Raw genomic sequence first — 12509 nt, 5'->3', positions numbered from 1 at the left:
GTGAAAATATTTTTTTCGGAATTGTGAATACAATATTCGAATACCTGGGAAAATTCTACATTCAATTTTATACATGATTCTCAATAAAATATAAACCCAATTCACACCCGTGTACAGTGTGCATATCACGTCGCAAAAAAGAGGTGTGCCTACAGAGGGATAAAGATGCATTTTTATCAAAAAAAATCGTTAGATTTTTTGAAAAAAAAAATTTAAATAAAGTTGGTATGCCATTAAGTAGAAACTATCAATCAACACCAAAATTTCAAAAAAAAATCAATGTCGTTTTCGAAAATTTGATTTTTCAAAAAAAAATTTCAAATTTTTTTTTTAAATCCAAAAATTATTTTTTTCAAAATTAAAAAAAAAAACGGTGAAATTAGGCAAATCGTTTGGGAAAAAAAAATTTATTAAAAAAAAGGGTTCTATGGGATTTACCCGTAAATAACGAAAAAAAACTTTTTTTCATGAAAAAATAGACCTTTTCTAAAAACTCATATTGAATATTTTGATCAAAATCGTTACCTTTTAAAGTCAACTTTAATTGCTAATTTTTTTAATTTAGGAATAAACTATGCAACAGATTTGTAACAGTTTGCCCTCAATTTAAAAAGAACAAAAGAAATTTCATCAAAAGTGCTGAACCATAGCAATTTTTAGTTTTAAAAATTAAAAAAAAATGATCCCAAGTTTTTTTGATTGGGCTTATTGAATTAATTAAATATTTTTTAAGTAAAAAACATAAATATTCAAACAAGCAATCAAGAAAATATTTTTTTTTTTAATTTTATTGAAAAATTATATAAAAGAAAATTAAAGTATCAATAATTACGAGTACCAAGAAAAATCATGTTTTGATGAAAGAATCTAGAAAATAAGAAAAAAAAAATACATGCTACATATTTTATGGAAAAAAAAATTTCTAAGAAATTAAAAATTTGTGTTTCTATGGAAAAAAGTAAATGCAAAATTACCAAGTCAACAAAACAGAATTCCTTATGGTTTTTTTTTTCATACCAGCTACTATGTGAATATTTATTCAAAAAGAGATTAAAACTTTCGTTGGAACTCCTTATTTCATCTTTTTTTTCTTTTTTTTTTTCAAAATAAAAAAAAAAGTTAATGCTCTTATTTAGTTCATAGAACTTTTTCTTTGATGCAACAAAAAAAAAAGTCTTATTTTTTCTTTCTAATATCCATGATACAAAATATTTACTTCAAGATACAAAAAAAATAAAAAAAAATATATAAAATTAAATATTCATACCTAAAGGACATGTAGCGATAATAGAAATAGATAAAATGTTTTCATGTTGCATTTTATGCCAAAGAATCTTGCAGTCTTTGCTGGTTACCAATATAACGAAGCCATAGAAAGAAAATGATGAAGAAAGAAAACAAAAAAAAACTTCATCTTGCTCGAAGATAGAGCTTCAAAGTCTGATGATTACAAACTCTGATATATACCTCCTACCAGAACGAAAGACCAAAATGACTCTGGATGCTAGAAGCACCAAGATTATTGTTATTCTTTATAGATCCTTGCGTATCCAGACAGGCGTATAAGAGACAGCAGACATATAAAAAAAAAACAAAAACTGTTCCAAGTTCCATCAATAAGGAGCAAAATTCCCAGCATCCTTAATCGCTGATGAAGAAAATGATATTCCAAAACGATGTTTTTTTGTTTTTGTTTTGTTTCAGTGTCTTGATTTTTCGCTGCGTCGTCGGCTGCATAATTTTATTGCATCAAAGTAATAAAAAGGATATTTTCTACTATGTAGTCTTAGAAGGGAGTTGCGGAAGGGTGGGTTTGCTGGCGTTTTTTGTCGTATCGTGTCATCATGCGGAATGTTTTTCTTGTATAAGTCATCTTAAAAACCGTAAACATAGTCTCTATAATATCGCGTAGAGTGTATCGCATCGTATCGTAAGGGAATTTATGCGATGAAACAATATTCTTATTATAAATTCTATGCGAAACAAAAGTGAGATTGACATTGTATAACATTGGTTTTGATTGCATACGAACAATTTTTTTTATTGAAATATTTTGTTTTTGATGTCATAGACGAATGGCGCCAGTGTGTTAAGGATTTTCTGTTTAATAAAGAGAAAGAAGAGAATATTATGTGATACTTTGGTATTAACAATTTTATATTGAAATCAAATATTATCTTTTTGCTAGAAAATTGATTCAGGGGGAAATACAAGCTGTTAAGTTACAAGGGAAGACATCGGGAAAGTATTGTAGAGAAAAATTAATTTTTCAGATTTATTAAATGCAAATTTGATGATTCAGCTGCAGTTCCCTTCTAAATGAGAGATGCCCGAGTAAAAATTGAAATTAAAATATAAAAAAAAAAAAATTAAAAATCTTGACCACCGCACCACGACTGCACCACGCCTGCACCATTTCATTTTATATGAAAATTTAGCTGCACCATAATAGGTACATATTTCGGGATGATTGAAAAATATAAAAAAAAAACTACCGACGAGAAGGAGATTTGACCCCGATTACCCAGAGCACTTTCAATTAGATGTCCAACACCTCAACCACCTAACAACCACCAGAACTGTACAAACTGGCAATATGTTACTTAAGTCGAAATAACTTTGAAGACGACTTAAACATTTGTATAAGTACGAGAATAGAATTTTTGATCATGGTGCAGACGTGATGCGGCGGGCCGGTGGTGGTGCACCGAATTTTTTATTCAACATTGAATGGTGCGGACGTGGTGCAGTCGTGGTGCAGCGGTGGTGCAACGGAATTTTATTTTTACTCGGTTAAGTATTGAGTTTTGAAGAAGTATCATGTCAAGGAAATTTACGTGGAGTACCTTTTGCAAATAGAATTTCCCAATCGTGATACCCGGTTACTAACAAATATTTCTGCTTACCCTGGCAGATTTTTTGATTCAAATCCTAAACATAAAATAACAAAACGCTACTTATCTTTACCCTGGCACGTTACACACAATTTATTAAAATTCAAATAAACCAAAAACCATTAAATAGCTCATGTTTAATGATACTTTTCCCATTTGAATAAACTCTAACCTAATCTTTATAAAGCAAATATACAAAAAAAAAAAACTTCAATCATAGATACAAAAATTACCGCTTCTAGATTTTTATACTTCCGCTTATTATTCCAAATGAAATATGATATGCAAATAAATACTGTTTCTATTTATCAAAAAAAAAAAGCGAAACAGGAGATTTTATAGATATCAAAAAGAAAAACAAGAAATTTTGCTCCTATTTCTCGATATTATCCCCTAGATTCATTTTTTTTTTCTGGAGGCAGGCAGGCAGGAGCAGCAGCACCCTCTAGAAAAAAATAAATCAAAATCAAGCTTTTTGACATTTTTATATATAAAAAGTATTCATTTTTTTTTTGTTTTTTTTTGAGCTCCTTTAAAATGACAACATTTCCCTGTGACAGATTCTTGTATATATCAGCGACCATTGGGAGGGGGATTATAAAGATATCACCCTCTGATCCGATAAGCGGATGGGGAATACCAATTTTGAGCGACTAATGTTAGCTAAAAATGTATATGTGTTGAGGCGGTGATATCCCAGCCAAAGTCAGAGCCGATAGCGCCGTGGAATGCTGCCATCAGTGTCGTAAAAAGTCAGTAAAAGTCAAAAGCCAAAACGAATGAGAGTTAGATGGAATTTCAAGTGTTTGCGAGAGCAAATTCAAAAGGGATGCTGCTGGATGGTGTGATGATATATATAAAAGGTATTGGAGGTTTTGCGTATCTGTATTTTTTCGTCTTCTTCTAAAATTCTCACCATCTCGTGTAGCCCAAAATCACGCAGCTGGTGAATGGTGTAAGTACATATCGAATTGGATAGAAAGTCATATATGCGAGAGGAGGCTTACAATAGTATAGCATCCAGTAGGTATAGGTTGGTACTCGAAATGTGCCTTGAAAGAACATAAACACCGACGACGAGGAGTGTGAAAATTGACAAATTTGATAAAAGTACTGCGAATTTTCGATGTTTCCACCATCAAACATACTTCTTCTTATACTTTTTCTTTCTGTGTGAAAAAGAAGATGAAGAAACCCGAGAGAATTTATCGACCGAGATCAATCACCAACAACTATAGAGTCGAGTCGGATACCAAAAGGAGGGAATTTCAAAGAGATTATATTTAGGTTGACACGAATTTTGCCAGAATGTTATTGGATCGTAAATTATTATTATTTCCCAAAAATAGAATATCTAATATCATATTCGGATTCGATATATATGTAGATATTTTTTATCCACCACATGCGGAGGTTTATACGATAGGTTATCATATATAAGCTATAACGATTGGTTTATTTGTTTTTTGTCGAATTTTTTTGATGACACATTTTTGAAGAGGCGATGACAATAATGATGATGGAGATGATACTTGAGAGTGGGAAAATAATTATTTTTGTTTTTTATGAGTGGGAACTCAATACAAAAGTTTTTTTTTAAGCCAAGAAGCTGAATTTTTGCTGTTTTTGATATACGGTTTGTATTGAGGTAGTTTCAAATCTGTGAAAAATCCTAAAAGTTTTTAGTGGGTCAAAAAACTTAAATTTATAAAACAAAAACAATAATGTTTAGATATTTCGTTAGAAATGACAACAGTTCCAACTTTCTTATGTAATTTAAATAAAAAAATTAAAGTAAAAACTTAAAAAAAAAACAGAATGCAAGGCTGGATCACACGAATTCGCTCAAAAGGTAAAAGTTGTTTTGAGGATTAAACCTTTTTATATACATAAATATTCATTAAAATAAAATAATTTTATAATTTAGTAGAGCTTTAAAAAAATATAAAAAGTTGTTTTAAAAATTATGAAAACACTTTAAAAAAAATAAAGCATAATGTTGCGCATACGCCCCGGTGACCCAAAAATTATTCGATTTGTCACCTGAATGACCGACATAAGAAAATCTTTTTAAGATTCCAAAATATGAATGGAATTTGATTATAAACTAGCCGACCCCGCCCTCGAAATTCGAGTGCCAATTTCTTTATTTTTTTTTATTTGCAACAATTTTAAACAAAATTTTACCAAAATAGTTTCAATTTTTTGTATAGTATTTGTTGTTGTTTTCTTGCGATTAATTACACTTTTTGAAGACAAAATACACAGGTATATATAATAAACCTACTTTTAGATATTTTTTAAACCTGATTTAGATATTGTTGAACTACGTTTTAACTGCGCCCAACAACGTAAAAAAAGTATCGAAAAAGAAAATGCAAAGTGTAATCGCCTTAATGCATTGTGTTTGCACCTTACATTTTGCTATTCAATTCAACCTGATTCATGTTCCATTCGTTCAAAGTCCATCATTCAATCATTCAACCTCCACCAACTGCACTCAAATTTGTCATTCACACCATTGTATGTCTTTGTAGGTTCTCGTCTTAGCTTAGCTTGTAGAAGTTTAAATATCCGGAAGGGAGAGGGCGTTATTTATCGCACTTCAAGTTGGAATCATTGTATATATATAATGTTGGAATGATATTTGTGAAAATTTTAATGAATGCGTTCAGATATTAATAAGAGATTAAAGATAGGTTCACATTTATTAAAGGTGCGTTCAGGTGTTTATGTTCATAGTATACAGTAGTAAAAAGGTAATCCATGGTACTGTGTGGCAGTGAAATTTTAAGCAAAACATCCCTTTGAAAGTGAGAATCGACATATTTTAATCAAACAAATCAATTCTTAAGGCTTTACCACACCAACTGCATCGCACGATAACGTTTTTTTTTTTTATGTTAAAGCCTGGTACGCAGCTCGCTCTAAATTTTACCTCCCATACAAATTATCGAAAAATTTTATCTGAGCTAAAATTGATCCCATACAAATTATCGATAACTTGTATGGGAATTTTATCTCTGCTAAAATTTAGCGCGAACAGTGAACCAGGCTTAAAGCCATACCTACAATGACCTAAAAAGTGAAAAAGTGGGAAATTTACAAAATTTAATTTTTTTTATTTCTTTCTAGCGCTATTTGTTTTTGGAAAAAACTTTTCCAAAAACTTTCTGCATCATTATTTTTAATTTTGTGGTCGGAAAACTGTCACAAAATGAGTTTGAAAATTTTCACATTTTGACTTTTTGCAAAAATTGGTCGTTGTAGTTATACTTTTAAAGCCTTAACTACAATGACCTAAAAAGTAAAAAAGTGGGGAATTTACATAAGTTAAAATTTTTATTTCTTTCTAGCAATATTTGTTTTTGGAAAAAACTACAAAAATTTTGTTTGAAACCAAGAAATAAGCTTTTTGCATCATTATTTTTAATTTTGTGGTCGTAAAAACAGACACAAAATGAGTTTGAAATCTATCACTTTTTCACTTTTTGCAAAAAATGGCCGTTGTAATTACATATACCTTTAAAGTCTTAACTACATTGGCTAAAAAAGTACAAAAGTGAAAATTATAAAACGCATTTTTGTATGGTTTTTCGGGCTAGAAAATTAAAACAAAAAAATTCGGAAAACATATTTTTTTTTGTATAAAAACAATTTGTTAACTCTTTTCTACAAAAAAATTTTCAAACTCATTTTTTGACAGTTTTCCTTACCTTAAAATCAAAAATAATAATGCAGAAAACTTATTTTTTGCTTTAAACAAAAACAAATAGCGCTAGAAAGAAATAAAAAAATTTAATTTTGTAAATTTCCCTTTTTTCACTTTTTAGGTTATTGTAGATAAGGAACAAAAAAGACGTTTTTGTTTGTTTACCCTGAACCTCATAAGAAAACCGATTTGTCAAGCGGCGATAAAATATTAGTGCCTTTTATGCAAAAATGTATACGTCTAAAAGTGAAAACTTGGTAAAATGGTAAAGGAACTGTCAAATTCGTATGTTCTTTCAAGAGAAAAAAGGACGAAGAAAGATTTCATTGGTATCAAAAGTGTTTACAAAAGATTGGAACTTAGTAATAGACTCAATTTTAATAGAATTCGATTTTAACAAAAAAATTCATGGTAATAAAACAAACATATTACTTCTAAACTTAGATAACTAAAACAACGAAAGTTTACCATAGTTAACATGCGATCTTAAAACAACGCACCAATGTGAAACCACCTTAATGTTTTTTTTGATTTTCGCTGAATGCTTTCATTTATTCATTCAGTCATGAATGACATTTCATTCCAGTCGATTGGAAATTTTCCAATAGATATTCCAGTTGTTTTTGTTTTGTTTTTGTTTTTTTTTTTTTTATATCGAATTTTAATTTGTTTAATTTCATTATTTCGGTTTAAAAAAAGTAAAGAGAAAAGTGATTCTGCACTTCTAGACGTCATTCCCTTTCGTTCAATGTATAATTTATGCCCCTTCGGTTTTTGTGGGCCCGGTATTTTGTACCACAAAAACCATGTTCGCCGTTTTATTATATAAATTTAATAGTAAACTAACTAAAGCAAATTAATTCGGAACCCAGCCAAACAGCTCCGATTTTGATTATTATTTTTTTTTTTTTTTTTTTTCTAAAATCGGTTATTAAAATAACTTTAATTTCTATCAGTTTAAAATTGCCTTTGTTACCTATTTCCAACTTAAAAAAATTGAATTTCATAAATAAAAAAATATCAGAAGGTAATTATCTTATTATTATAATTATTGTAACTTGCGATTATAATTATTGTAACTTGGGGTTGAGCAAATTTTACTTAAAATTTTACTTTAAGGGTTTTCCTTTACCGCGCAGCCTATTTAAATTATTACCTTTCTTCGTATCTTGTTCTTCTTTTTACTTGCGATATAGGTACTATATATCAAGTTATGCATTCGTACAAAAAAAAAGTTGAGATAACATTTTTCCATGACATTACGATGGTAGACAATGCCAAAAAAGTGGGTCCCGGAAGTCCGTCTGTCTGTCAGTCTGTCTGTCTGTCTGTATAAGGAGCTACAGCCTAAACGGATGGACCGATTGATGTCAAACCTGGTATGCAGCGTTATTTGGCGACTCTCCAGAGGTGTTTTTGGAATTAATTTTTTTGGACCAAAAATAACGGTACTTGTCATATACCGATTTTAGTAAAATTGAAATATCGCAAAAACGGCTCTAACGATTTTGTTTAAAAAATTCAAGTGTTAGTTTAAAGTTAAGGTCTATCTTCTAATGAAAAATTTTTTTTTTGAAAATCATTATTAACGGTACCTGCCATAGAACCGTTTTTTTTAAATCCGATTATCTCCAAAACTGCTAATTCGATTTCAACGAAACTTTTTGTGAAGAAGCATTTATATAATTTAAATGTAAGTCAAAAATAAAATTTTGAAAAAAATAATTTTTGGATTTTTAAAAAAAATTTGAAAATTTTTTTTTGAAAAATCAAATTTTCGAAAACGGGACATTTAATTTTTTTGAAATTTTGTTTTTAAATGTTGATTAGTGATTTCTACAAAATGGCATACCAATTTTATTTTTAAACTTTTTTTCCAAAAAATTATTTATAAAAAATTAGTTTTTTAAAAAACGGCTCTAACGATTTTGAAATTTTTTTCTAAAAATGCATGTTAATATATCAATCAAAACTGCATACTTGTTTTGGAGGGCAATTTAATTTCAGATTTTATTTTATTTTTTTTTTTTTAACGAATTTTTTTTTTTTTTCCAAATTTCTATATAAAAAGTCTTACAAATTTAAGCAACTTTAACTCTAAGAGCAAGTTCGTGCGACCCCAGTCGTGCATTTTATTTGACTGGGTTTTACGTGTGATTATCTTCTATTTGAAAATATTATAATTAACTCTATCGAATATTCCAAAAAAACAGTAATTTTGGCCGTTCAAAAAGTAAGTTCAAAAATACAGTTAGACTACTGTAATGGCTTTCACAGCCTTGATTGCAATTAAATTTGATTTTTTTCAGAATCTCTTGTCTTTTCTTCTTTTATTCTTTTGCTTCTTAAAAACATTATTAGAAATCTTTATTTTGTTATTTTTACATTCGTATCGAAATAATTGAGTTTTCTTGCACTTTAAACAATTAAAACTACGTTCACTTATTCATCTATGGATTTTCTACAAATGATTCCCACACAAACACCCCAACTGACTCTAGCTTACTACTTACTTATTTAGCTTGAAGCTTTACCAAATGATTTATCTTAATAACTAAAAACACATAAAAACCCACCCTGCAAAACCCAACATAAATACAAATAGGTATTAATTTTGTGACTTCGAAACAATTGCCAATATAATTGTTTAAGGTTTTATCAGCTTTGGTGACCTTGACTCATAGTCATCATTCAAAAAAAAAACTATTTATTTACTTGTTGTGTTTTTTTTTATAGCTCACAACTCAAATATTTATGTTCAGTTATGTCATTGAAAATTGACAAGAGTCTATAATATTTTCCACCCGCTAGCAATTGTATTAGAATAGACGATAAGATCAAACTTTTTATGTGTACACACAGTAGCACAGCTGGTACTTATTTTTAATTTAAAAATACTGACAAACCCCCATTGTAATACAAAAGACTATAGTAAGTAGGTTAAGTATGTGGGTCGCGCACGTTTGAAAAAAAAAAAAAAAATCATTTTGTTTTAATAGTTAATTGCAATTCTAACACCTCTTGTTATTATTTTCGAAGCTGAAATATGCGAAACTTATCTTGATAAGTTTTCAAGCTTTACGTGCTTATCCATAGGGATTGCAAAAAGAGTATAAATAGGAATTTCTTTGGGGTGTATCTTTTCAAATAGTATTAGAATTTCATCTAGAAAAGAAATAACTATTTAAGAAAAATGATTAAGTTACGAAGTATATTTGTTGTGTCACTTGTGATTTTGGGAATTAGTGGATTGGTTGATTCACATTTTCTTAAACGAGGAAATCAAGATGCAATGGGTGATAATAACAAAATTAAGGTATTTGAATTTTTGGAATAGATTTCTTTTTGGAAATAAGCTTTGTTTTTTTTTTTAAGAAATCTTTATTCTTTGATATCTTTGATGACTTATTAGAATACTTTTATGATGAAGATGATGATGAAGATGAAGAAACTGAAGAAAATAAAGAAGTTTGTGAGTTTTATAGGATTACAAATTTACATGAATAACTCAAAACTCTTTTTTTTTGCAAGTGATTTGCCGCAACTGTACAATAATAATAAACCGACAGAATGAAACAGAATCAAATGGAGCTTCTACTACTGTTGCACCATCTACTGTTGCACCTTCTACCGCTGCCCCTTCTACCGCTGCACCTTCTACTGTTGCACCTTCAACTGTTGCACCTTCTACCGCTGCACCTTCTACTGCTGCACCTTCTACTGCTGCACCTTCTAATGGGGCAAATGGAAATGGAGCTGGTACAAATGGAGCAACTGGGTCAAGTGGTGCAAATGGAGGAACTGGTACAGACACAGCACCCGGTACAAATGGAGCAACAGGCACAAATGGCGCAACAGATACAAATGGTGCAGAAGGTACGAATGGCGCAGCTGCTACAAACGGTGATGGAAATGCCGCTGGACCATAAAAACTGTTACAAATTTACCAGAATTTAAGATAACATTAAGATTAGGAATTTTTTGTTTTGTTTTGAAAATGAAATATAATAAACTGCCAAATGACGTTGATAAATTTTTTTTTATTTTATAGTGTTGAAGCACTCCGCTACGTTCATTGGAAAATCCCTAAATTTTTGCAATATTTGATGATACCGTGAAATTTGAATAATTGGTAGTTAGTTCATTTACAAGGTCCTTCAAAATCTACCTCAAATTCATTTCAAAATATGTTTTATCTGCACTTCAAATCATAATCATATTCAATTCACCTGTCAAAGTTTAACATTCCTTAAATACTTCACCATTTTAACTCATAAAATAATTTGCATTTTCAGCAAAACACCAACTTCTCAAAATTACACATCAAACTATTAAAATTGGTGAGCAAACATCAAACAAAAATAACAGCAAAAAAAAATGAACTCTCAAAGTTGGTCCTTCCATCTAACTTAATGTCAAAATTTCGTTCAAACTGTCAAAACTCATACACCTTCCTATAAAACTATTTCCATATAGGTAAAAAAAATAAAAATTCTCATCCTATTATTCACCCAGAGTTAAGAAAAAGAACAAAAAGAAAAATCACAACCATTTTTTATTGACATTCTTGGAAAAAAATAAAAATGTCTCTCTCTCCCAAACAATCAAAAAACAAATTCATCTGAATTGAGGAAATTAAATTTAACTTTATCAGTCCCTCTCTCTAAGGAAGAAGACGGTAATATACAACTTTCAGTCAAAGAAAATTTTATGCCAGATGGTGGCAAACCTCGGTGCAAGTTTCAAAGTTTTTTTTTTTGTTTCCAGTTCAATGGTGAAATGTATAGTAAAAGTCTTATCCTTCCTTGAAGGAGAATATAATATGTATAGTTATCTTTATACAGATGGGTACATCTTTTTCGTTCTCAAGGCAAGATTCAAGACAACATAAACAATAACGAAAATCATCAATCATTCAGCAAAGGAAACAACATGAACAAGGCGGGATTGGTGCTGCAGGTGACGCGACACACGGGAGAGAAAAAAAAAAAAACAAAATAATATAAAAATTACAAGGATTCAAAGAAAGAAGATTTACAAGTGGTCGCAGATACTTGCTTGGGGGCTTTAAAATATGCTTAAAATAGACAAAAATTGTACCTCCTCAAGTTTGTGAAAATAAATGTAACAAATTAGTACCAACTTACTGAAGACAAGAGTTCATAGATCAAAATTAATTTTTAACTACTTATATCTCAAAAAAGTGACGTCATAGATTTTTTTTTCAACTTCAGATTTGAATTAAGAATATTAAAATCTGTTAACAAATAATACCTATTTTGGTTTACAGAAAAAATAAATTCTCAGCCTTATTGAACATTTAAATTTTTTCAATATACATATTATGTTTTCTAATATTTACTTAAAAACATAGTTGGCAACCATAAAACAACAATATATTCAATTTTCTTATGAAACGTAAATAGAAGAGCTCTTAAAATTGTGCTAATTTAAAAAAAGAATCCATGAAATAACGTAATAAGAGGTCTTAAAGTGTGTTTTACTAATTTGGCACTTTTTGGACTTTGTTTTTAAAATTGTTGATTTTTTTTGAAAAATATGAATCTATGAATTCTCAATCTATGATGTAACACCTTTTTAAAATGATTTTAGCCAAATTTCTAGGTTATATACTGCTTTGAAAATTAAAATTCTGTTTTAAAGCTTATTCTTTCCGTCATTTCGGAACCGCCATTTTGAATTTTGAATTTTGACGCCAAAAAGCACCAAAATTACCACTGTACGCCGCACCACGACTGCACCATGTCCGCACCATTTCAATTTGAATGAAAAATTCAGTGCACCACCGCAGCACCACGTCTGCACCATGATCAAAAAATCTATTCTCGTACTTATACAAAGATTTAAGTCGTCTTTAAAGTTATTTTGACTTGAGCAAATTG

The 12509-nt window shown here is 29.6% G+C and overlaps 1 protein-coding gene across 1 annotated transcript; it reads left to right on the top strand.

Annotated features, from left to right (window-relative positions):
• Window positions 1-9338: 9338 nt before the first annotated feature.
• Window positions 9339-10625, top strand: LOC129918740 (uncharacterized). The gene is made up of 3 exons (XM_055999454.1): window positions 9339-9922; window positions 9982-10078; window positions 10138-10625. Exons 1-3 carry the CDS (start codon window positions 9800-9802, stop codon window positions 10533-10535), a joined length of 618 nt encoding a protein of 205 aa, XP_055855429.1. The 5' UTR covers window positions 9339-9799; the 3' UTR covers window positions 10536-10625.
• Window positions 10626-12509: the final 1884 nt, after the last annotated feature.

The sequence above is a fragment of the Episyrphus balteatus genome, chromosome 4 (genome assembly GCF_945859705.1).
Source record: "Episyrphus balteatus chromosome 4, idEpiBalt1.1, whole genome shotgun sequence".
NCBI classification, from domain to species: Eukaryota; Metazoa; Arthropoda; class Insecta; order Diptera; family Syrphidae; genus Episyrphus; species Episyrphus balteatus.
The sequence above is the reverse complement of the archived record's forward strand: the minus strand, read 5'-3'. Positions and strand labels throughout refer to the sequence as shown.

What these genes read in the sequence shown, in the direction of transcription:
- LOC129918740 (XM_055999454.1), top strand. Translation starts at nt 9,800, where the DNA reads ATGATTAAGTTACGAAGTATATTTGTTGTGTCACTTGTGATTTTGGGA. An exon ending in GTGATAATAACAAAATTAAG is followed by an intron (nt 9,923 to 9,981) that starts GTATTTGAATTT and finishes TTTTTTTTTAAG; the next exon opens with AAATCTTTATTCTTTGATAT. An exon ending in TGAAGAAAATAAAGAAGTTT is followed by an intron (nt 10,079 to 10,137) that starts GTGAGTTTTATA and finishes TTTTTTTGCAAG; the next exon opens with TGATTTGCCGCAACTGTACA.